We start from the raw sequence: 26,648 nt of genomic DNA on the forward strand, positions 1-26,648 counted from the left end.
CGAACAAAACTAGTAGCACGGCTTTGACAAGTTATATGACTCAACTTCATTAGCTTTTTTTGGACTCCGAGAACCTCTCCTGACCCATTGTGAAGACTGAACCTTGGTCTCAACATCATAACCATAGACCACGTCTCATTACCAGCTATGATTCTCTGATGGAACATCTCATTCTCATTTGCGCAATTCAAAAGCTCTTCACAGATTGCGAAATGAAGGTCTCTGTCTGTCTGGTCTTGACTCATGAGCTGTGGGACACACTTGAAAGCAATATAGAGCATTCCAAGATGCTTTGTCAGGATTTCATGGCATGATCCAACTGAAATGTTACCTGTCCTACAGTCATTGATTGGCATGCACAATTTCGTCGACGTTCCCAACATGAGTGTTGTCACTAGACAAAGGGCGTCCTGAACGAGGGTGATCATTAACTTCTGTCTGTTTATTTTTAAACTGTGTGAAGCAATCATAATACCGAGTACAGCTTAAGCATTCATCACCGTAGGCTTCTTGTATCGTTTGGTGTGTTTCTGAAAACAGGGTTGGCGCAAGTTTCCCCAGGGATATTCTCTGATATTTCCCCGATTTTCAGACAAGTTGTGGCATTTTTTTCCTGACAAATTTGGAGATCTCAAGTGTACATAACGACACAAGGTGACAAAGAAAAAGGTAAGGACCCCTGTATGTGTCCCCCATTTAAGGAAAAATCTTAAATAGTAACGTCAACATCTTTTGTTATGAACTATATGGAGAAAGCAATCCAAATGCTATATTTGTCTCATTAAAATGACATGTTATTTCAATAAAGTTAAACACATTTGGTGACAAAAATATGCATTTCCTTTGAGTCACAAGACAGATTTAAAATACCTTCACCGATTTCAGAAATAACATCAGAAAAAAGGTAGGCCTTTTGAAAGAAGTGTATAAGCCAGGGAAGAGTTGTGCAAATGGACACTATAGGTGACCGCCAATAAAATCATTGTTCTACTATGCTCTTTATTGTCAGTTATTACCCTCTGTGTTACATCTATTACTTTAAAGGTAACGTGCAATTTTTCTTTCGAGAAATATGTAAGTACATAGCGTACAAACCACCAATGACTGCCACAATTTTCTTCGTATCGTCCATACTTTCTAATATATAAATTATTTTCGAGGTGCAGAAATGCACTAGAATAAATAAAAGGTGTATAAAATGCTGCACTGTACAATGTACTTGCGGTGAAACAGTCGCAGTTCCTGAAATCCATCACCTGTGACACCTGGCCTGCTAAGGAGTACCTGGGTTCTCAGATAAACCACAAAAATCTGGACTGCATTATGCCACACAAAGACCCAGACTGCAGATAGATCGGTGAGACTAGATCCAACAGAAAAGGCCTCTCACATTAGTGAGAAATGATGGGCTTCAGATCGGCAGGTCCAATCCATTAGAGGTATCTGCAGAAATGGCCATCAGTTTTGGCCTGTCTTGGAAGTTCACTCTAGTAACCAGCTATTAACGTGCCAGGGACACCATGTTGTTGAAATGAGAGTGCGTTGATCAATCCACGCAACAGATCATTTTCGCAAATACTCTGAGAATCAATACTAAATGACAATAGGTAGCAACTCACTGTAAAGATGGACACTGCGCTGCAGACAGGCATGTAGAAGAGACTCTAGACTTTGTCAAAAAACGAGAGCAAGCACGCACAAAAAGAAATCACTGAACTTTGAGAACTAATGCACACATGCTGCATCAATCTCTGAGAATCAGATCCAAACAAACCATTCTTCACACCTCCCTGCCTCTCATTGGCAGCTGCTAGGCTGGTGGCGACGAGTAGTGGTAGCACTGACTGCAAGCTGAGGGAGTGGTGGGAAGGGGAGAAGCAGCAGGAATTCGGAGTAGGGAAGCAGTGCACATACTCTGATGCACCCAGCTAGTGACAATGCACGACATCTCGGTAAACAAACCATTTCACTTACAGAGAAGAAAACAAGGTTTTTCAGTGTTTTTTTTTTTTTTTTTCCTTCTCCAAATTTCCCTGATATTCACTGATTTCCCCAAATTCCAGAACTTGTGGCAACCCTAGTAAAGGTTTTCTCAAGTCGGACAATTTAACACAGATGCTTTTTTCCTCTAATTTTGCCACCTTTAAATTCGCTAACTGAGTGATGGACAACATTCTACTCAATATACAACTTCCAGCAGTTACTCATTAAACATAAGTGTGTGCAGGAATGCCAACGGCATTTCCCTCCAACACACCATTGGTGCAAAATTATGAATGTTCTGGAATTTTTTTTGAACAGATCCTTTACACAGTTTTTGTTATCATTCAAGTAATGTTCTCTCTGCCAAATGGATCAATGGATCAATATATGGAAAAGATTTCTAGTCTGTGAAGCATCAGTGAAGGCTGAAGGGCACTAAGAGGTCAGCCGCAACAAACAATCCAGTTGCAGTGTTAAATTTTTCCATTTCATAACTTAAGGCAAGGCTTCCTACTTGAGATTTTCAGTAATCCCATACTGTGGGAATTCCATAGTATTAAATATTGTTCTCCAAGAGGAGATATGGTTGTGGGTCACTGTTCGATGACATTTGGAGGAGTTTATTATTGTCTTGTTTGAAAGTATATTTATATACTTAGCATAATGGTGTTTCTCTCTCTCTCTCTCTCTCTCTCTCTCTCAAGTGGAACACAGAGTGGCATGGCTATTGCCTGCAGTCAAGTACCAACGGTGATGAGTCACTGAAACGAGTTCAGTCTTCACTCTTTCCCGTTGCCATCATTCTCCCTACAAAGATTTCAGACCCTCAGCAGAAATCTGTCATATCACTTTAAAATATGTATTGCAGATGGGTCATTCCATGTCAGTTCAACCAGGGGCTCTAGCTCATAGTCTCAGATTTGACTGAAATTCAGTACACTAATTCTACCATGTGTGGAACACTCGTGTACAAAGTATTAGTTTCCCCTGCCAATTGGTTCCAGAATTATGACTTGTGAAAGACGGTGGCATGACCAGGAAATAGCAACCCACATTTGGCAATCCATCTTCAGACCCAATTTCAGGTCTTAATAACTTTGGAACTATTCCACACAGTCCAGTGAAATTTTTACAACTCGGTAACATCCATTTAGAGAACACACTCCATGAATCAAAATACCAACAACATATTTCTGAGGGAAAATAAATTCCAAAATGTGATTAAAAAAATATGATACTTTAAAAGGTACATATTGCAGGTGCCAAATATAATTCACTCAAAAACGGGTATAAATTTTTTTGTGGTAAGTTTAATGTAGCCTAAACACACACGGAACTCATCATTCACATATCAGTCACAAAAACTGAGTTACATGCACACGAAAATACAAAAATTTGAAAAATTACATGAAAAACATGAATTTTCGAAGTGTGGTAGCACAAATGGGACAAGTGATATCCAAGCCAAATTTCACACACTGCATAAGTAGACCATAATGATATATATCTCAAAATATAAGCATGTTATTGCAAGACATTTGTGTACAATGGAAGTTGACAGATGTATTTGGTGATGTGGCCATTGTTCCACAACACAATTTTGTAAAAACATATCATACTGTTCTGCCTCTTCTTATCCCCTCCCACAACTGTTTAATCACTAAGCAACAACATATAGACAGATTAACACAACCTATCATTAATGTTTACTGCACCTTAACTGCTAAAAACCAGTTGATTGTGCTTCGAACAGAACTTCTCCCACAGTTTAGCTACTGTACTCTGTACATTGAGTGGCAAATTGTACTGTCTTCCTGACACTGTGGTAGGAACTGGAACTGTCATACGAATATGTTCAAAAGGAATCCAACATCTGTCTGCCAAACGTGGCCATTGAAATGATCTTGCTGGTCCTGCTGGTGCCATGAAGTTCACAAATACATCACCTTCTGTTTCACAGCAGTCTGCAACACATACTAAGTACCATTAGTCATCATAAACAGCAATAACATAGAAATCTGGTTGCATGTTGCTGCTTTTGCTTCTGAATCCTGAGTCAGACACACTGTGATAACACATGTGCATGAACCTATAGTTATAACCGGACAGTCTGCTCATCTGTGTCAGAGTCCACTGGAGAGAAGTGATGATGGCGCCTTGTGCCTGCAACAGTTTGCAACGTGTCCTAGTCTGCTTTTTAGCAACTCTTCGACTGATTTCACCTCATCTTTCGAAACATAGAATGATCTTATGCCAGAGATATTTTTCTGTACCCAGGTAAATAATTGAAGAGGTGTTAGAATGTGACCTCCTGTAGGGTGCTGCAGATTAGCTCTTGATGCCATGCACTTAATGGTAGCACCAATACCATCACATACATTTTTACCATGACTTGTTAAAAAATTCCATTCTGCATGAATCTGAAAATCATGGTAAGGCATGCATAAATTTGAGATTTTTACAGTTTTTGTGCTGACTAACTGCCCCACCACTGAAGTATTTTGCAAAATGTATGTGAGGCAGCTTGTTTTTCCACACGTCACGACAGTGCAAATGTGAGCATGAACTGCAATGGCATCATGAATTAAACAGTCATTAAAAATGCACAGGTTCATGACAGACATCACCTGATTCACCTCTATAGTAATTCTCAAATGGCTGGAGAGTTGGTTGACTGCTGTCCCAATGATATCCATGGATGGCATCTTTAACTATAAATGCATAATTTTCAGAAAAGTCTAATATTACTATAATTTCATCTTGTTTCAAATTGTCCTTACAAAACTGGAGATAAGCCGATTGTGCTGTTGCTGTGAAGCTGTGAGTGGTCAGTTTGTCCATTTTTTTGACAACACATTTCAACAAAATCTCCTATGTACTTTGCTTTGTTTCAAGGATTGTGTGATCCATGGGCGTCCACTGTTTATAAGAAAAAAGTTCATTGTCATCCATAAGGAGTTCACCATACAGTTTGTTATTCATGTGTTCTGAGAGATTTGCCTTACCAGGACACTTTTCACACCTGTGTATCATGCTCTGGTAGGAACTGATGTCACACCCTAGCAGCTTCATTGCACCTTTGTAATCCAGACCAGAATCCTTTATAGCAGCAAACATCAGCTTAGCATTTCGATGGGTCTCACATACACAAACATTGTGTGTGTCCCTTGCACTTACAGGCACAACCCATTTTGGCCGAAGATTGAAAAAAGATGATAAACCTACTTTGATATTTGGATACTTTTCCTTGAATTCTACATATAGTTCTGATATGTTGCATAACAGCAGTCTTTTTGCACCTGTACACATACATTTCCCATTTTCACCGTTACATAGCCTTTTTTTTCCAGCATTATTCGGCTGTAGTCATTATTTTCATAGAACTCCAACACTAGCACCTTTATTTCTGAACTCAATTGCTTACCCTGAGCCTGTTGAAGTTGTGGAAGCACTCCTTCGTACTTTTTTCTGGCGTGTGGATATGGTACATTTTTCTTTCAAATCATGCACAATTTTGTCCAAATCAGATCATTTCTGGCATGATTTCTGTTCCTTTGGAGCAGATAGTAGTTCCTCTTCCACCATTAGTGTGTCAGCTATTTTGTGTTTTAATTCCATTTGAGCTTCTTTTAGTTTTCTTCTACCATAGCTGGGCCTGTCTCTTTTCTGTACTTTGTGTGTCTTCATGGGAGACAAACCAAGAGCAGTCACTGAAGTATTTAATTGTTCATCCACTGTGGTTGTAGGTCACTGGCATGTAAATTATCAGAATATTTTTCATTTTTTAGCAGTGTAACACACCTGGAACATAACTTTTGTCCTGGTTTCATGTTAAGTCCCATGCACTGATTCACTTTCAATACTGATTAAATAAAATTTCTGAGGCTACACTTCACTGTCTTCTTATGAATCCTAAATGGATCAAAACAACTTCTTTGTAGGAAAGAATACTTATCCAGAAACACTTTCATATTATGATAAACACTAAGGTTTCCTGGAACTGTACTTGTGTCCACAAGGTGTATCCCGGATCTCAATAGCAACAAATCTTGGTCCGATTCATCCAGATCATACAGTACAAAGCGAATGCCACATTTTGTTCCATATGTGGTTTTATGACATTCAGATGCTTGAATACTGCAACTTGTTTGAACAAAAGCACCACTAGTACACTCTTCTGCCTCCATACTGACTTTCCACAACAGTACTGACTCGTCTGAACTAGAATCTTAAAAACATAAGTAACCTGTAATTGTTGCTTGTTTCCTTTGTTGTTCCTGCCTTTGTTTTTTAATGACTCATTCTGTCCCTGAAAATTACCATTGTTTAACTTTGTTGCCTAATGGTTCCCAACAATTGCTGCAGCTTTATCAGAAACAAGCTGTCTGCATCATCACTATTACTTGCTAAATCGTGTTAAAAGAAACATAACCAAATACATCTCTTAACTTTTATTGTACACAAATGCCTTGCAATAACAAGTTGAAATTTTGCCACATATTATATTATGGTCTACTTATGCAGTGTTTGAAATTTGGCTTGGATATCACTTGTCCCTTTCGTGCTACCACACTTAGGAAATCCATGTTTTTCAGGTAATTTTTCAATTTTTTTTTTGTATTTTCGTGTGCATGTAACTGTTTGCGTGACTGATATGGGCAAGATGAGTTCTGTGTGTGTTTAGGCCACATTAAGCTTACCACCAAAAAAAATTTATACCCTTTTTGAGTGAATTATATCTGGCATAGAGGGCACCTACAATATGTACCTTTTAACGTATTACATTTTTAATCACATTTGGAATTTTTTATTTTCCCTCAGAAATATGTTGTTGGTGTTTTGATTCATAGAATGTGTTCTCTAAGTGGATGTTACTGGGTTGTAAAAATTTCTTCCAAAGTTATTAAGACCTAAAGTTGGGTCTGAAGACAGATTTGCCAGATGCAGGTTGCAATTTCTGGGTCACGCCACCTTTCACAAGCCATGATTCTGGAACTAATTGGCAGGGGAACTTCCAATTTTGTACATGAGTGTTCCACACTTGGTAGCATTGGTGTGCTAATTTCAGCCAAATCTGAGACTATCAGCTGGAGCATTTTCTCGAATTGGTTGAATTGACATGAAATGACCCAGATAGAATTTTTGTTCGTTCTGTGTGAGTCACGAACTTTTCCAAGTTCCGTCACATGTGCATGTTACCATGTTTCGGTCATGATCATTAGTCAACACAGGACGTATAAGAAGTAGATAATTATGTCACTACATGTTTGTCCATACATCCACCACCCTTATCTAACCCAAAGTGCAAAACCTAGAGTGCTAGTGCAAGCTCTTTATATACCTGCAGAAAAACGTACAAATTATTTAAGCATTGAACTACACTGATAATTAGCTACTGAAAACATTTACAGGCATCAGCCTCTAATTCACCAGTGAGGAGGAATCAGTGTACCTAACCTGTGTGTCTAGAGGGAATTCTATGTGAAAGTCAAGAAACTTTTCTAATGTTTGTGTAGCACATATTCAAAGTGGCACTTGCGTACCAGCCTGTTAGTCATCTATTGGGACGTGGGACACCAGCTAAAAAACACACCAAAGTTGGCCAGCACACCAGTCTTCATCGTTAATCCACCAGGCAGAATTGAATCGGGGCCAGACTGCCTCCCCCTCCCAGAAGCAAACAATAATGTGTACCATTATCCGGAAGGCCAACATTGTGCTATATGAATACATGTACATCACATGACATTTTATTGTAGAAAGCAACAGCAGTCACCCAAATAGTTGTATAGATACTTCAGACACTCACCACCAGTTTAGATTAAGTGTCTGGCTAGAGTGTGGATTCATTTCAGATCTCTGAATTAAAAACACTACATCTTAACATTTCTACATAATTTAATTACTGGAAAAAATAAAAGTGTTACTTTGTCACAATGTGGTTGTGCACATGCTCGTTTTGCATTAGTTAGTTCGAAAAGTAGAACAGTGCCTGAAAGCTTGGCAATATTAACTCTTATATGCCTGCCTGCTGAATGCCTCAAACAAATTTTTCAGTTTTAACATTTTGTTGACAGGGAACCAGCAACTTTATTACGTTTCTTAAACCATTTTGTAACGATTCTTTAAATAGTTGCAGTATTTATATTATGTGACTAGTTTAATTTTGAAGCCTGGCCTACTATTTGGCTGCACTCACAGTGCCTGATCTTACCGAGCATCGAAGTGGCAATACATGATGTACAAATGTTTGCAGAATGAACGCCACATGCGCCTCTTACCAAGCCAAAAATCAAATCAGTTTTACATTAGTTAGTTAACAGAATACACTGTATTCACTTAAAAGTATATACCAATAAAGAGTCTTGAGCTGTACACACCTTGACTGAGGTGAGTGGACTGACCAGCCGAAGTCTGCTATTTTCAATTCACCTTTACTGCCAATAAGTAAGTTTTCTGGTTTGATGTCCCTGTGAATTACCTTTTTATTATGGCAGTAGAGAAGAGCATCAGCCAACTGTGCTATGTAGTTAGCTGTTCTGTAACAATTTTTTTTATTCTGAGAAAATATTGCAGAACAAAACTTTAAATACCAATTTTTGGAAAATAATATACATCTGTATACTTTAGCATTGTAATGAAGCTTACCTTACTTCATCCAGCCTTTGTTGTGGCTGTGATTTTATCTCTTTGAAAAGTTCTCCTTTAGGAGCATACTCCAAAATAAGGTATACTCTTGCTTCATCATGAAAATAACCATACAGTTTCAAAATGTTCGGATGCCTATAAATTTTCAGAAACATTAAGTAACAAATGTAACTTAACACTGAACATTTAGTGTATGATCATTGCATCCTTAAACTTACCTCAAGTGTGACTGTATTTCAATTTCTCTTCTTAGCTGGTGCTCAACATTTGCACTAACCAGCTGAGATTTGAATAGAACCTTGAGTGCAATTACATATTTTGAACTTCTTTCCCTAGCAAGATAAACATTTCCAAACTTTCCTTTTCCCAGTGCTCTTCCAATTTCAAAATCAGACAATGTCCAGGTCTTGCTGAAATTTAATTTTATTATTTGATAGATAATTTACTTTATGACTAGTTTCACCAAGTATCTACTGGGGGGGGGGGGGGGGAGGGAGGGAGGGGTAGTCCCAGAGCGTGTAATTTGCTAAACTAAAGACTAATAATTATCAGCTTAACAATTCTGCTAGAATTTTATTACATTGTAAGAAAAGGTCAATATAATATGATACACATCGCATATGATTACAGCAGTTTTGCTAGCACAGACAACCAAGTTTTCTACACTTACTAATAAGAATGACAAAGTTATTCATTTACTATCAATAGTACGCACCAATTCTCCATGGAAAGAGGAAGAAATGGGTAAATGAAGTCTGGTACCAAGAACACGATGAAAAAAAAAAAAAAGGCTTAAAAATTTTGCTACTTCTAACCAATCCTGAGAAAACTCACAAAGTAACAGGTGTCTATGCATGTGCCAGTATACAGAATAAATTAAGAAATTTATTAGGCCGTCACTTTTGGGGATGAAAAAGTTCTGCTCAGACGTTAAAACAACAGCGTAAACGTTGATCGTCACTCTCATAGCATAAATACTCAATTCATTGTTTATGTTAAACCTAGGAAGTGAAGTCTCAGTCTCTCTCTCTCTCTCTCTCTGTGAAAAAGATAGCTTACCTGCTGGACCGCGCATCTTTTGCTGCTCCTTCCATTCTAAGACCTACATTTGGTGGTGCATTACGAGCAGACATTCCAGCTGTCTTCTCCATGTTTTCCCTGAAAATATACTATCTCTTCATAACGTGGTGAAGAAATCGCTCCCTAATTATGGATCTTCTTAGATCATAAGTCTTCTCACTTCAGCCAACAAATGCTTTGCACAATTTGCTTAATTCTGTGCTACCTGTTGAATATCTTGCGTCGTCTCACTCCTTACTTGTCACACTACGAAGTACTTCAACATTCCAAAAACACCTGACCGAAAACCGTTTTAAAATCAGATGCATTTAAAAGGAAGGTGTGCTTGTTTTCTATTGGAACTTCGTCGTAGCAGTCACTTGTTTCGGCAAGCCTGATTGGCTCTAAGTGAAACCATGAGGTTATTGGAGGGCAGGTTGACAGCGGTTTTTGTATATGCGTGTTTTGGTGTTATGACTATTGTGTAACGGCGGGTTCTCAGATTGTTTATTGTAGAACCATTTAAGAAATTTTTTTACGCCAAGTCTTTCGTTAAGAGTTTTCCAATCTGCGGGTTAAAGATATGATGGATTTCTCCGTTCACTTCACACCGCAGAACCAGCTTACTCTTAGCGCAGAATTGCGGAACGTCATACAAGAGCGTAATATACTTACAACTAGAACTAGACTGAAAGGTAATAAGTACGTTTCTATTACTGGTCTTAGAATTTTTTGCCACAGAAAACTTTTGATCGTGAGGTGATGCCAAAATACTTTCATCATCTAACGTTGATGCAGTTACATATCCACTCGGTGAACATTTTCCCTTGTTTTTGTGTAGACTTTTGTCAATATGATCATAAATTTGTAACAGGACATAGGTTTTAGTACTCCTACGCTTGACTCACAAGTACATGACATGCAAATTACCAACTCCAATTTACTCATTTCCTTTGCTAAAAATCTAATTTTGTAATACAAAAATCGCATCAGATATTGTACATTAAGTTTATAGTTTTCGTTGAAACCCGAATCACTTTTTCACTAAAATTCTTTGTTTCTTTTTGTTAATCGCATTTAGTTTTGTCTGATCTTGACGGCGTGAAACGAACTTCTGACGAAGAGAAACGAATTTCTTTACGAAATAAAGCAATTCAAGAAATACTAACGTCGGAGGTTAGCTACCTGCGAAGCTTGGAGACTGTGATGAAGGTAACTGCACTTGTGTTGCGGCGGATGAGATTGGTCTACTGTTCGATAGCTCTTGATCACAATGAACTCATTTTCTCAATGTATATTTGATTATATGCTACATATTTTTAATATTATTATAAACAATCTATATAACTGATTAGTGATAAACACAGCTGTGATAAGGATTGGTGAAGACACCTCTAGTTTGTTATACGCAGTCGTGCCAGCAGTTGACTGACTGACTTACTGTTTGTTGACTGTCTTTAAGTCTCAGTTCTTTGGGTCTAAATCAGTCAAAGTCAGAAATCCCAATGTCAGATAGTGACTAATTCTTGCTGTTCTTTGAATACCAGTGCATAGTGCTATTATTGTTACCCTGTCATATCAAAGTGTAATGTTATGTCTGAATAATTGGAGGGAAAGTTTGTTTCATTTTCTATGAAATATTTAAGTATTTATTAAAGCTGCAGGCCAGGTCTGTAATTATCATTGTTGCAAATCAGGAATGGTATAATGTTGCTATCTCTTACGTTTATCACCAGTGCGTGAGGGAGATAGTAGTTACCTGGCTTGTGCCTCTTTCTTTCCAGCAACTGGTCCCATCTGCTTCACACTGCACTCTGACTGGGCTAAAGTAGGCCTACAGTGATAGTGCCAATGGAAGCATCCGATTCCACCCATCTGCTTTGACCTTCAACATAATGTTGTGATGTGTCATGTCACTATCACACGGAGGTTTTGAGTTGATTGTGTTTGTAGATGCCACGTTGTTGTAGGCCATTTGATCGTGCCCTTTGGTGGTGGGTGTCGATGTGCTGAGTTTAATGTGTGGTATTGGTTTTATTTGAGTTTTGGTTGTCATTGTGCTAACGCTGTTTTGAGTTTAAATAATTGGTGTGGTAACATGGGCTGTGGAAGTGTTTTCAGTGGGTTATTAAGATTTTTTTGGATATGTGTTTGGCATTTATGTTAGGTCTGATTAGTTTGGCGTTTGTTGTTCAGAAAGAAGTCTAATTTTCTTATTATTTGGTTAGGTATGGATGTGACAGCGAAGTTCACGAGTATCATTACATTCTGAGGAAGGTGAGATATGATGTCTGAACATACTGATTCTGCAAACGTTCAGTCTTATTGCTGAATATGTTAAGTGTCATGTTTGTGGCAACAACATAAGGTTGATGAGAGTTCTGGCAGCTTGGACGAGGGACGTGTATCTGTGGTGCCACATGCACATTTCTATGTTTGTTTGTGTGTGGTGTGCGAGGGGGGGGGGGGGGGTTGGACAACCTAGGTGGTACTGTCTGAGGCTTTTTGCTGGCAAGTAATTTTTGTTTTTGGTTTTATTCTATAGCCATTGTGATGTTTTGTGTAGCCTACTATGTATTTATGGTAGGTCAGTTGTGTTTTAATTGATGTGGTGAATATGGGGTATTTGGATTATTGAGTTGTTGCAGTTTTGGTTCCACCTTTCAGAATTGTATGTGTGGGGTTTTGGTATCGATATCTGCGGTTGAGCTATGTAGCTCAAGGGAAATATCTGATTCCTGTGGTTTTTTGGTGTAGCGGAACATTGTAATTTAATTTTTTTATATTATTTGTTTTTGGATGGTACAGTTTTTTATTGTTGTATCTGTAGCTTGTGTCCGCCCTAAACCCCAATTTTCCGGAGTTGTCCTGTTAGTTTCATTTTATTTTTGGAGTGAGCTGATCTTTATTTTTGTTTGTGTTTGTTGGCGTGTATATGTAGTAACGTTGGAGACGGGCACGATTAAAAGGTGCTCACATACAGCTTTCAGCCACAGCCTTCATCAGTAAAGAGAGATGCCCCCCCCCCCCCCCCCCCACACACACACACACACACACACACACACAACTTCTGACTCCAGCATCTCAGGCCGGAATGCAGTACCACGGACTAGACTGTCAACAGGTGCAGCGCCACGAGTTTCTGGGGCAGGGAGGTGGGGAAAAAGCAACCAAAGAAAGGAAAGGAGCAGGGAAAGACAGGTGGATGCATTGCCAGAGGGTTTGAAATAAACAAGGTGGGAGACGAGTCTGGGGAGGAGATGATAGGACAGAGGAGGTGGAAGCTGTTGGGTGGAGGGTGTGGGGACAGTATGTCATCGTACACTGAGGACAGGATAATTACGGGAGTGGAGAATGTGTTGTAATGATGACTCCCATCTGTGCGGCTCCGAAAAGTTGGTGATGGAGGGAAGGATCCAGATGGCTCAGTTAGTGAAGCAGCCATTGAAATCAAGTGTGCTATGTTTAGTTGCATGTTGCACCACAGGGTAGTGTACTTTTCCCTTGGCCGCAGTGTCAGTGGCCATTTATCCTGTTGGACAGCTGGTTGGCAGCCATACCAAAACTGTGCAATGATTGCAGCAGAGCTGGTAAATGGCATGGCTGTTTTCACAGGTGGCACGACTCCTGATTGGTAGGATAAATGTGTGACATGACTCGAATAGTAAGTGCTGGCTGGGTGGATTGGGCAGGTTTTGCACCGAGTCTTCCACTGGGATATGATCCTTGTGGTAAGGAGTTGGGATTGGGAATGGCATAGGGATGGACTGGGATGTTGTTGTGTTTGGGTGGGTCTCACCAAGGCCTTCACAGACAGGCACTATCTCACAGACCTAGTCTGCAAACAGATCTCCTGTGCCATTTCCCCTCACAACCCCAATTATCCTCCCACCTCGAATAACCAGGCAGAAAGTAGTGTCCCCTTCATCACCCAGTACCGCCTTGAAATGGACCAACTGAACCACATCCTTTGCCAGGGATTTGATTACATAATCATGCCCTGAAATGAAGGACATCCTACCTACCCGAGGTACTTTCCACCCCTCCTAAAGTGGTGCTCCATCATCCACCCAATCTCAATAACATCCTAGCCCATCCCTATGTCACTCCCAATACCAACCTCTTACAACAAGGATCATATCCCTGTGGAAGACACAGGTGCAAAACCTGCCCAATCCACCAGCCAGCACTTCCTCTTCCAAACCTGTCACAGGTTTATCTCACCCCATCAGGGGCCAGGCCATCTGTGAAAGCAGCCTTGTCATTTACTAGCTCTGCTGCAATCATTGCACAGACTTTTATTTTGGTATAACTACCAACTAGCTGTCCACCAGGATTAATGGCCACTGCCAAACTGTGACCAAGAGCAAAGTATGGCTCAACATGCAGCTGAACATAACACACTTGATTTTAATGGCTGCTTCACTACCTGAGCCGTCTGGATTCTTCCCTCCTCCACCAGCTTTTCTGAACTGTGCAAATGGGAGTTATCCTTACAATACATTCCCCGCTCCCGTAGTTATCCTGGCCTCAATCAACGTAACACTCTGTCCCCACAACCTCCGCCCAACAGTTTCCACCCCCTCTGTCCTATCTCCTCCTCCCTATCTCGTCTCCCACTCTGTTTATTTGCAGTCCTGTGGCCACACATCTGTCCGTCTTTCCTTGCTCCTTTCCTTTTTTGTTCCTTTTTCATCACCTGCCTGCCCCACAACCTCCTGATGCTGCGCCTGTTGGCAGTCTAGTCCCTGCACCCTCCACCAGATATTGTTCACTCTCTTCCCACCATTGCACTACTATCACTTCCCCTTCCCCACCCCGTCCAAATTGCTGCTTGCATCCCATATGATGTTGCATTCTGGCCCGAGATAGTGGAGATGACAATCATGTTCGCATGAGGTGTGCTTCATTGTGTGTGTGTGTGTGTGTGTGTGTGTGTGTGTGTGTGTGTGTGTGTGTGTGTGTGTGCACGCGCACGAGCTGATGAAAGCTGTAGCCAAAAGCTATATGTGAGTATCTTTTAACCATGCCTGTTGCAACTTAATGTGTCTTCTTTGTCGTAAATGGCAATCTCTCTCTTCCTACTTTGTTGGTATTCCTACCTGGAGTTTCCATTGTTTGATTTCCTGTACACAAGTACGTTTGTAATATACTCAATGTGAAGGGAGTTTTTAGTAATCAGTGCTGAGAATGCAACTGTTGTGTTGCTCTCTTCCCACCCCCACCCCCTCCCTCCCACCCCCACCCCTCCTGTCTCTGACATTTTTTGTAATATCTAGTCCACCTCCGAATTGTGGATAGAGCATTACAACAAATCACATTGCCTGCCTATTACTCTTGCATTGTTTACCTAAAACCAGCTGTCTACACACCCATTTACCGTGTGTATTACCCTGTATCCTATCCTTAACTTTTACCAGTTTGGGGAACAAGCTAGCTAATCAATTGGCAGATGTGGCAAACAAGATGAAAACTTGTAGATGAGGAAACTGGGATCGAACTTGCAGTTAACACTACACCTTCAACTCTTGAACGCTTGTAGTAAAGAACAATATTATGAAAAGGAAAGTTGCTACTCATCATATAGTGGAGGTGCTGAGTCGCAGATAGGCACAACAAAAAGACTCACAATTAAAGCTTTCGCCCGTTAAGGTGTTTGTCAGCAATAGACCCCCCGCCCACACACACACACACACACACACACACACACACTGTGTCTCAGGCAACTGAAACCACACTGCGAGCAGCAGCACCAATGCATGATGGGAGTGGTGACTGGGAGGGGGTATGGAGGAGGCTGGGGTAGAGATGGTGGGGATGGTGGACAATGAACTGCTGCAAATTAGACAGAGGGCGGGGGGGGGGGGGGGGAAGTAGTGAAAAAGAGAGACTGGGTGTGATGGTGGAATGACGGATGACGGTTGTGTAGTGCTGGAATGGGAACGACAAAGGGGCTGGATGGGTGAGGACAGTGACTAGCGAGGGTTGAGGCCAGGAGGGTTACAGGAACATGGGATGTATTGCAGGGAAAGTTCCCACCTGCACAATTCAGAAAAGCTGGTGTTAGTGGGAAGGAGCCATATGGCACAGGCTGTGAAGCAGTCATTGAAATAAGAGATGTCATGTTTGGTAGTGTGTTCAGCAACAGGGCGGCTCACTTGATTCTTGGCCACAGTTTGTCGCTGGTCATTCATGCAGATAGACACCGTGTTGGTTGTCATGTCTGCATAGAATGCAACGCAGTGGTTGCAGCTTAGCTTGTAGATTACATGACTGATTTCACAGGTGGCCCTGCTTTTGATGGGATATGTGACGTTAGTGACTGGACTGGAGTAGGTGGCAGTTGTTGGAGGATGTATGGGACAGGTCTTGCATCTAGGCCTACTACAGGGGTATGAGCCATGATATACGGGACTGGGACCAGGGGTTGTGTAAGGATGAACAAGTATATTGTGTAGGTTTGGTGGATGGCAGACTACCACTGTGGGAGGGGTGGGAAGGATAGTGGACAGGACATTTTTCAGTTCTCGGCACAACGTGAGGTAATCGAAATGCTGGCGGAAAATGCTCCAGTCCTGTGTGGTACTGAGTTAAGAGGGGAATGCTCCTCTGTGGCTGAACAGTGGAATTTCGGGAGTGGGTGGGAGACTGGAAGCATAAGGCACGGGAGATTTATTTTTGAACAAGGTTGGGAGGATAATTACGATCAGTGAAGGCTTCAGTGAGACCCTCGGTATATTTTGAGAGGGTGCCTTGCCCATCACTATTGATGCCACCTCCGTCTACACTAACATTTTTAAAGCCCACGGCCTTACCGCTGTTGAACACTACCTTTCCCAATGCCCGACGGATTCTAAACCAACAACCTCCTTCCTAGTCGCCATGACCAACTATACCCTCACCCACTATTGCTCTTCTTTTGAAGGCATTACCTACAAATAAATTCGGGGTACAGCTATGGGCACTCACATTGCATTATTCTATGCCAACCTATTCAAGGGCTGTCTAGAGGAATCCTTCCTAAAAACACAGAATCCTAAACCCCTCACCTGGTTCAGATTCATTGATGACATCTCTTGTATCTGGATCAAAGGTGAGGATAACCTATCCACATTTCTCCAGGACCCCAACAACTTCTCCCCCATTTGCTTCACCTGGTCCTACTCAACCCAACAAGCCATCTTCCTAGATGTTGACCTCCAACTTAAAGATGGCTACATCAGTACCTCGGTCCGTATCAGAACTACTGACCACCATCAATATCTCCACTTCGACAGCTGCCACCCGTTCCATACTAAGAAGTACCTGGCATACAGCCTAGCCATCCATGGGAGTCGCATCTGCAGTGACGAGCAGTCCCTCTGAAAATATACCGAGGAACTTGCTGAAGCCTTCACTGACCATAATTATCCTCCCAACCTTGTACAAAAACAAATCTCTCATGCCTTATGCTTCCAGTCTCCCACCTCCTCCCAAAGTCCCACCGTCGGGCCACAGACGGGCATTCCCCCTCGTAACTCAGTACCACGCAGGACTGGAGCAACTGAATGACATTCTCCGCCAGCATTTCGACTACTTCTCGTAGTGCCCTGAAATGAGAAATGTCCTGCCCACAATCCTTCCCACCCCTCCCACAGTGGTATTCCGCCGTCCACCGAACGTACACAATATACTCATCCATCCTTACACCACCCCTGCTACCAATCCCCAATGTCATGGCTCATACCCCTGTAATAGGCCTAGATGCAATACCTTTCCCATACGTCCTCCAACAACTGCCACCTACTCCAGTCCGGTCACTAACATCACATATCCCATCAAAAGCAGGGTTACCTGCGAAACCAGTCATGTAATCTACAAGCTAAGCTGCAACCTTTGTGCTGCATTCTATGTAGACTTGACAACCAACAAGGTGTCTGTCTGCATGAATGACCAGTGACAAACTATGCCCAAGAAACAACTGGACCACCCTGTTGCTGAACACGCTGCCAAACATGATATTCTTCATTTCATTTGTGCCATATGGATCCTTCCCCGCAACACCAGCCTTTCTGAATTGCACAGGTGGGAACTTTCCCTGCAATACATTCTACATTCCTGTAACCCTCCTGGCCTCAACCTTTGTCAGCGACTGTCCTCACCCATCCAGCCTCTTCCCTGTTCCCACTCCAACACTGTCATTCCACCATCACACCCAGTCTTTCATTTCTCTCTTTTTCCGCTACCCACCCATCCCTCCCCTGCCTTTCGTCTAACCTGCAGCACTTCATTGTCCACCGCTCCACCACACTGAGCTGTGCTCTCCTTCCTCTGGCGCATCGCCAGAGGGGGTCACAGTGCTTAGTGTGCCATTACTGGCGGCCTTTGGAGAAAGAGGACGTACTAGCATACAGGCAGTTACTGGCAGGTGGCCCTTATGTCAGCCAAGTTTCACGAGCAGGATTGTATCAAACGGTGAGCTGTTTTGAGGTGGTAAGCCATGCCCCATCGTGATTCGGCTGCGACTCATCCAGAAGGGTGGTGAGGCAATGTGCCTGGTGGCATGATGTTCTGTTGTTTGTATTATCAAGTACCTGGCTTGTGGTAAGATTGCTCTTTCCGTATGTATTGTGTCCCCTCCCCCTTAATGAGGACGTGCTGATTTAAACTGTGGCTGTTGGTATCTGAAGCAGCCTCATGCAGACTAGACCGTTTGTGTGTGTGTGTGTGTGTGTGTGTGTGTGTGTGTGTGTGTGTGTGTGTACCTTTAAATGGTATATTGTCAACTTGATCTCCAAGTTAGCATCTTGCAGATTTGTGTCATGGTTTTCTTGTAGTGTTCCCCAAATTTTTCTGTTGTTAACATGCAACGTTGAATGACAATTTGTTTAATGGCAAGCAGCAAGAGGAGCCTTTCGACAGCGCGATATTGAGTGTTCAATGAGTGTAAAGTGGAAATTACTGTTATAACCAAATACGTCGTTGCTCTGTGATTATTAATAACTTGGCAAGATTAGTACCTCCTGTTATTAGTATCTCCTGTTATTAACGTGCACCGTCGAATCACAATTTGTTTAATGACAAGCCACAAGAAGAGCCTTTTGACAGAGCGCTGTTGAATGTTCAATCAGCGTACAGTTGAAAACTTATTACCTAATGTTTTACAGTCACTAGCAGTTGTACCCTGTGCTTGTGGCTTGGCTGATTAGATAGTTTTAGTTTTTTAAAATAGACGTATATATGTTGCGGTTTAAGCCCCTTTTATGTATGTATGTATATGTTGGGTCGCAGCAGGTCTGGCGACTGATTATTAGCGATGTCATCAAGATAACATAGTTCTAGTTTTACATATATGTATCATCTTCTTGTAGTCCTTTATCTACGTCTGTTAATATTTAAAAGGTAAAATAATTCTGGGCATTTAATAGTCTTACCCGCAGCAGGTTTACTTGGTAGCTTACGGCCATTAACTTTAATATTCTGGGCCTGTTACTTGGTTGATTACATTTTTTTCTAGTTTTATGTACATACGTACTGTTTAAATCATTTAATATATATTTGGTCGTAACAGGTCTGAGAATTAACCTATCATTATTGAGAATTGTGCCCCAGTTCTTGGTTTGATTGCGTAGTGACCGTGATTTCGGTATATCCTTTTATATACATTCTTCCGAATTAAGGTTTGGTAAGACAAGAAACATCTGTATTTATGATCGTTGCAGGGCCGATATTGGTTTCTGATGTTCCGCACCAAACTGTGATCTTGTACCCTGTACCTTCGACGCGTATCTGGGTTGAGAGAGTTGCCTATTCTGAGGTGCGGTACTCGCTGTCTCTGTCGGAGCCTGTATTGCTCGATTTCCCGGAACTTGGCCTAGCCCTCCCACTCCCATTCCTACTTAACGATAAATCCAGACATGAGTAGGACCATATTGCATACTATCCCTCCCCCTCCCCACCCCAGCCTCCTCCTTACCCCCACCCAGTCACCTCCCATCGTGCACTGGTGCTACTGCTGCTGCTGCTCAAAGTGTGGGTTCAGTTGCATGAGACTACAGTTGTGTGTGTGTGTGTGTGTGTGTGTGTGTGTGTGTGTGTGTGTGTGTGTGTGTGTGTGTGCGCGCGCGCGTCATCTATTGTTGACGAAGGTTTTAGCGGCAGAAAGCTTTAATTTTGAGTCATTTTGTTGTGCTTATCTGTGACTCAGCATCTCACTATATGATGAGTAGCAAGTTTCCTTTTCATAATATTGTTACATTCCATCGTGGATTTTCCATTATTTGTAATAAGGAACAATGTGTCATGCTCTCTATGCACAGTGAAAGAGACCATGCCTGCATGATGATCTCACCTTCACCATTGCCAAAGGTAATGTACTGTCCATTGCCAGCTCTATTGCAGCTTCGCCTGGATGTTTTGTGGCCACATCCTCGGGCAAGAGCACCAACCCCATTGTCGTCAGGGCACCCCTCTGTTTGCTGGCCCATGTCCTTTGCATGCTCCACCTTTTCTGATTTGTGGCAAACACTGAAGCTTTAAGAGTCACTTTCTTTGCTGTTAGGTAAGAACATTTTACCCAAGAGAGTAGTTTATTTATCCTAATTTGAAGTTTGTCACTGTGATCTCATTACCTCTTTTTACATTTCTATGGTCTGAGCATTCAGCCAGTATTCTACAGTGACTGGGGGATGCCAGTTGCGTGCTGAAGTTGTCCTTGCAATGCACAGGCTGCCTCTGGCCACTGCACCTGACCCACCTCACTGCATTTTATTACATTTCTGTCTCTGTTTTGCCTTTGCTTTACAGCTTATTTGGTTCTACAGCTCAAATGCAATTGCTAAAGAGAACTGGCCATCTAGACACTCCTGAACAGTGGTTCTACATGACTCATGTTCTTTTCAACCTTTTTAGGCTTTTGCACTTTTCCTTTTTCATACTAGTTTGTTATCTACTGTTTTACTATTCTGTGACTTGAACTTTCTGCCCATCTTCTACAGTGACTGCCAGAGCTTACATCTCAGCATAAGATGAGCCCTTGGAATGAGGAGAGGGGCGATGGTCCCTTCTGGCTGTTTCGGCTATTTTAGGCTAGCTCATCTTCCCCATCTCACTATACTTATGTTCTTTTGCACTACTTTCTTGCCTTGTTGTACTCAGATAACACTGGAAAAGATCAAAGTGTTTCTGCACCCTTTTTCCCTCATGGAAATATTTGATTTTGAGGATTGTTCATTAAATAATGTCTCACAGTTTTTTCTCCGATCATATTTATTCATAAGAGTTAGAATTTGGTGACAATATCACTCAACATTTCTTTTATACGTACTTTTATAATACTACGTAGTCTCAGACACATTTTATGATCTTCTGCCAGTGTTGTGTAAGAGTCTGTATTCCCTGTGGGTAAAAGCTTTTGTTCTGTGTTTGTAGCCATGTTTTCCCTACACAAATTATGGTCTCATCATCTTCAAAGAAGTTGCCATGTAGAGAATCTTCAAATGTCCCGAACATGTGGAAGTTAAAGGCTGCCAGTTATGGACTATAAGGTGGCTGGTGGGTGATGTGATCTCCAGGAAAGTTGTCATCCTCATATTATTCTTGGAACTGAGTCTTGGGTGCAACCTGAAATTGAAAACTTCAAACTATTTAGCGAGGCATTTTACTTACATTTGAGGGACAGATTAGATGCCATAGGAGGAGAAGTGTTCATGCTAGTTGACGAAAATATTATGTCTGTCGAGATTGAAATTGAGTCTAGTTGTGAAGTTATCTGGGTGTGAATAATTGGCCTAAGTGAACTCAAGTTAATTAATGGATGTTTTCAGCAGGCACCCAATTCCGCACAAGACAGTTTTAGAAGTATTCAAAGGAAGACTACACCGAGTGGCACAGGAACACCCAGATCACTCAATTTTAGTTGGAGGTGGCTTTAACGTTTTGAGCATAGACTGGGATGTCTATGGATACATTGCAGGTGGCATGGATAGAAATTATTCTGAAGCAGTTTCCATCATGTTTTCTGAAAACTTTCTTGAGTAGCTGTTTCAACAATCTACATGCAATGGAAATATTTTAGACCTTGTAGCTACAAACAGGCCTGACATTATCAACAGTGTCAGCATAGAGGCAGGTATTAGTGATCATTGTGATATACTGACAGTGGTTACTAAAGTTAATAAATTCATCAAGATGGCTATGAGAGTATTTTGTTTGACACAGTGGATAGACAGCTGTTGGCATTCTACTTAGACAATGAATGTACCTCATTAAGTTCCAATATGATGGACGTAGAGGAATTATAGACAAAATTTGAACTGATTGTAAATCGCACTCTGGAGAAGCTTGTGCTAAGTAAGTTTAAGGATAGAAACATGTACTGTGGTTTAATAACAGAAATCGGAAAATGCTGAGAAAGCAGAGATGGTTGCACTGGCGTTTCAAAAAAGAACACGCAAATGTCGGCAGATGAAGTTTAGTAGAAATTCTTGTCCATGTAAAAAGCTTGATGTGCGAAGCGTACAACTTGAACTGTCGTAGCTTGGCGAGAGATCTTGCCGAGTACCTGAGAAAATCCTGGACCTCCGTAAAATTGCTAAGTAGGTTGAATGCTTCTATCCTGTCACTCGTTGACCAGTCTTGTGTGGCAACAGAAGACACGAAAAGGAAACCCAAAGTTTTAAATTTTGTGTTTAAGAAATCATTCTTGCAGAAGGATCATACAAACATACTGTTCTTCGACCATCACACAGACTTCTGTATGGAGGGGGTAGTAAAAGGCATCCCTGGCATAGAGCAGCAACTGAAAGAGTTGAATAAAATAACTCTCTCGGTCTGAAGGGAATCCCAATTTAGTTTTACCGGGAGTACTGTGTGCCATTCGCCCTGTACTTTGCTTCTGTTTAATGCAAATTTCTCACCCAGTGCAAAGTCCCAAGTGATTGGAAAAAAGTACAAGTGACTCCTGAATACAAGAAGGGTAAAAGAACGGACCCACAAAATTACAGACCAACTTCCTTAAAATTAGTTTGTTGCAGAATTCTTGAACATATTCCAAGTTTGGATATAATAAGTCTCCTTAAGACTGAAAAGCTTTTGTCCACAAATCAACACTGTTTTAGAAAGCATCACTCATGCAAAGCTGGGCTTTCCATTTTCTCTTGTGACATCCTGCGAACTAGGAATGGAGGACTACAGGCTAATTGCACATTCCTAGATTTCAGAAAACCATTTGATATGGTTCCCTGGTGCATGCTGTTGATGAAAGCACAAGTATACGGATTATATTTCCAGGTATATGTGTAGCCTGAAGACTTCTTAAGTAGCAGAACCCTGCACGTTGTCCTGGATGGTGAGAGTTCAATAGAGCAAGAAATTCAGAAGGGAAGTGTGATGGTACCACTTGTATTTTCTCTATACATAGATGATCTGATGGGCTGGATGAACAGTAATCTGCAACTGTTGGCTGATGATGCCGTGGTATATGGAAAGGTGTCGTTGTTAAGTGGACTCAAGATGACTTAAACGAAATTTGTGGTTGGTGTGGTGAATGGCAGCCGACTCCAAATGTAGAAAAATGTAAATAAATGCAGACAAGTAGGAAAACCAAACCCGTAATGTACACATACAGCATGTAGTGTGTTGCTAGATTGAGTCACTTTGATTAAATACTTGGCATAATTTTGCAAAAAGACAAGAATTGGAATAAGCACGAAAGAACAGTAGTACAGAAGGCAAATGGTCAACTTGGGTTTATTGGGAGTATTTTACGAAAAGAATAGTTCATCTGTAAGGGGAAACCACATACAGAACATGAGTGAGTGACATCCATTCTCAGGTACTGCTTGAGTGTCTGGGATCCCCACCATTTCGGATTAAAGGAAGTCAACAAACAGTTCAGAGGCGTGTTGCTGGAGTTGTTACTGTTAAGTCTGATCAACATACAAGTGTTACAGATATGCTTTGTGAACTCAAATGGAAATTTCTGGAGTGAAGATTACATTTTTTGCAAAACTCTATTGAGAAAATTTAGAGAACTGGAGTTTGAAGCTGACTGCAGGGTCATTCCACAAAAATTGAAGGTTTTGTTAAATCTGTAACACTTACTGTTCCTTTGTTTGGTGGCAAATCAACAGCTCTCATCATCAAACCTGTACTGTATATAGTGTCATATTTGGATCTACCTGTTTTTCATTTTCAGTTTAATATTTCAATGTAAATTGTGCAAATGTTACATCCGTAACCATGGAATGACCCTGCAGAATAATTCTACTGCTGCCAACATAAATTTCACAAAAGGACCCCCCCCCCCTGCGGGTTCGGGGGTTAGAATAGGCCCGCGGTATTCCTGCCTGTCGTAAGAGGCGACTAAAAGGAGTCTCCCATGTTTCGGCCTTATGTGATGGTCCCCTCTCGGGTTTGACCTCCATCTTTCTAAATTATTCCGAAGAGCGAGCCAATTGGGGAAGGGCGCCTTACATGGTGCACTGTATCCGTCGTGCAATTAGACCTTTAGCCGTCTTTCTCGTCGTTGCAATGGTGTCCCGCTCGTTTTCGATCTTTAGGGCGGGGATACGTCCCTGGGTGCGATTACCACGCTGCCCTCTGCAGTGTTTCTTTTAACTGCGACGACGACCTTGGACAGTTTTGCACCTAAGATCCAGCACGGTAGCCAGTCCGTTGTGGTGGGGCCGCCATGTACCCTCTTGGTTGTAGCCCCCTGACAACACAGGGATCGCTCTACTGATGCCTGCGCCGTTAACTCCCCACGTATGCCAAGGAGTAGATGCCTATCCTCCTGGGGTATCAGGACTCCCGGCAACGGCCATCCTGCCAGGTGGCCTTTGCTGTGGCTGGGTGGCGCCCGTGGGGAGGGCCCTTGGTCGGAGTAGGTGGCATCAGGGCGGATGACCCGCAATGAAGCGTGGTACATCATCTCTCGCTGGCGGCCAGCCGCCAGCAGTCTCTAAGCGTTCTCGGGCTCAATTTAATGCTCAGAAGTACGATCCGAAAACGTTCCCCTCCCTGGCCACGCCGTGGGAAGAGCGTAAGTCCCAGGATGGAGGTAACAGTTATTCGCCCCGATTCTTAGTTTGCACGAGAGCTGATGGGGAGTCTTTTCTCTCCACAAAGCCTCAGTTCTTCGTCGAGCATTTAGAGGACAAGTTTGGGGAGGTGGAGGGCTTGTCTAAAATGCGCTCTGGCTCAGTACTGATACACACGGCATCCTCTGCCCAGTCACGCAGGTTACTTGCTTGTGACAAGTTGGGGGATGTTAACGTTACTATTACTCCACATAAGAGTTTAAATATGGTCCAGGGTGTTATTTTCCATAGGGACCTCCTTTTGCAGTCCGATGACGAGCTGCGCGCCAATTTAGAACGTAGAGGTGTTCATTTCGTCCGGCGCGTTCATCGGGGTCCAAGGGACAATCAGGTTGCTACCGGTGCCTTCATCTTGGCCTTCGAGGGTGATACGTTACCGGAAAAGGTCAAGGTGATGGTCTACCGATGTGACGTCAAGCCCTATATCCCTCCCCCGATGCGGTGCTTCAAGTGCTGGAAGTTCGGCCATATGTCTTCCCGCTGCACTTCCAGCCTCACATGTCGAGGTTGCGGACGCCCATCTCATCCCGATACTCCATGTGCCCCGCCTCCCATCTGCGTCAACTGCGGGGAGCACCATTCACCTTGCTCGCCAGACTGCAGAATATTCCAGAAAGAGCGCAAAATCATGGAATATAAGACCCTGGACCGACTGACTTATACTGAGGCCAAACGGAAATACGACCGATTACATCCAGTGCGAATGACAACTTCCTACGCCGCTGCTACAACACCTGTGCTAGCCCCATCAGTTTCGAGCCTTCCGGCCGGATCGACGAGTGGTACAACTCCTCCTGCCCCCTTGCCAGTGGGGGGCTCTACCCACCGGGTTGCTCCTGTGCCACCTACCTCAGGAGCAACACCATCCCCCCCATCGGGGACGTCGGTCCCCGCTTCTAAGCCGGAGAAGTGTCCAACTTCTTCGGCTTCTCACGCTCGCAAGGGGTCCCTTGGGTCCCTCCCTTCCCAGGTTTCCACTGGCGGGAAGGCTGACGATCGACAGTGGCGTAAGTGCCCACAATCTGCAGGTCGAAGGGCTTCCCGATCCTCCTCAGTCCCGGAGACTGAATCGGTGTAGCCCTCCCAGCCAGTTAAACCCAAGGAGCAGCGTGAGAAATCAAAGAAGAGCAGCTCTAAGCCCAAGGAACGCGCGGTGGTAGCCACCCCATCGCAACCTTCTAGCTCTGCGTCTGGGGACGAGGTGGAGATTCTGGCGTCCGCTGAGGACCTCGATCTCGCCGGTCCCTCAGACGCCGTGAATAGCAATAGCACTAGCACGGGTGCTCAATCGGAGGCAGCAGGTGAGCCAGCGGCGTAATCTGCCGTCCCAGTCCCGGCACGCCTTTCTCAGCCATGGACAAAACCATCCTCCAGTGGAACTGCAGCGGTTTCTTCCACCATCTAGCTGAGCTCTGCCAACTTATCATCCTTCACCCTTTCCTCTGCATTGCTCTGCAGGAAACTTGGTTTCCAGCAATGCGCACCCCCGCCCTCCGTGGCTATCGGGGTTATTATAAGAACCGAGCAGCTTATGAAAGGGTGTCTAGTGGCGTCTGCATCTATGTCCTTAACTCTCTTCACAGCGAGTCTGTCCCTCTCCAAACAGCTTTAGAGGCTGTCGCTGTTAGGGTGTGGACGCCGCAGGCTCTTACCATCTGCAGTCTTTACCTTCCACCGGAGGGTGATGTCGCGCAGCATGTCCTGGCTGCGCTGATAGCCCAATTGCCGCCACCTTTCTTCTTACTGGGCGACTTTAACGCCCATAACCCTCTGTGGGGTGGGTCAGTGGCAACAGGTCGAGGCGCCACCGTTGAGCATTTATTGTGGCAGCTCGATCTCTCTATTTTGAATGATGGTGCCTCCACACACTTCAGTGTG

General features: G+C 42.8%; 2 protein-coding genes across 2 annotated transcripts in view; one reads left to right on the top strand and one right to left on the bottom strand.

The window, feature by feature from the left end:
* The window catches only part of LOC126187675 (aurora kinase A-A-like), a 72,673-nt gene extending 62,651 nt beyond the window's left edge, over window positions 1-10,022 (bottom strand). Inside the window, exons 1-4 of the mRNA XM_049928908.1 lie at window positions 9,691-10,022; window positions 8,850-9,041; window positions 8,632-8,766; window positions 8,364-8,522 (exon numbers count right to left, since the gene is read on the bottom strand). Coding sequence (XP_049784865.1) covers window positions 8,364-8,522; window positions 8,632-8,766; window positions 8,850-9,041; window positions 9,691-9,782 — 578 coding nt within the window. The 5' untranslated portion in view covers window positions 9,783-10,022. The remainder of the gene's footprint in view (window positions 1-8,363; window positions 8,523-8,631; window positions 8,767-8,849; window positions 9,042-9,690) is intronic.
* A 98-nt stretch (window positions 10,023-10,120) lies between these two features.
* The window catches only part of LOC126187674 (putative protein tag-52), a 174,394-nt gene continuing 157,866 nt past the window's right edge, over window positions 10,121-26,648 (top strand). The window contains exons 1-2 of the mRNA XM_049928907.1: window positions 10,121-10,385; window positions 10,772-10,902. Of these exons, the coding sequence (XP_049784864.1) occupies window positions 10,274-10,385; window positions 10,772-10,902 (243 nt within the window). The 5' untranslated portion in view covers window positions 10,121-10,273. The remainder of the gene's footprint in view (window positions 10,386-10,771; window positions 10,903-26,648) is intronic.

Source organism: Schistocerca cancellata, chromosome 5, assembly GCF_023864275.1.
Source record: "Schistocerca cancellata isolate TAMUIC-IGC-003103 chromosome 5, iqSchCanc2.1, whole genome shotgun sequence".
Taxonomy (NCBI): Eukaryota; Metazoa; Arthropoda; class Insecta; order Orthoptera; family Acrididae; genus Schistocerca; species Schistocerca cancellata.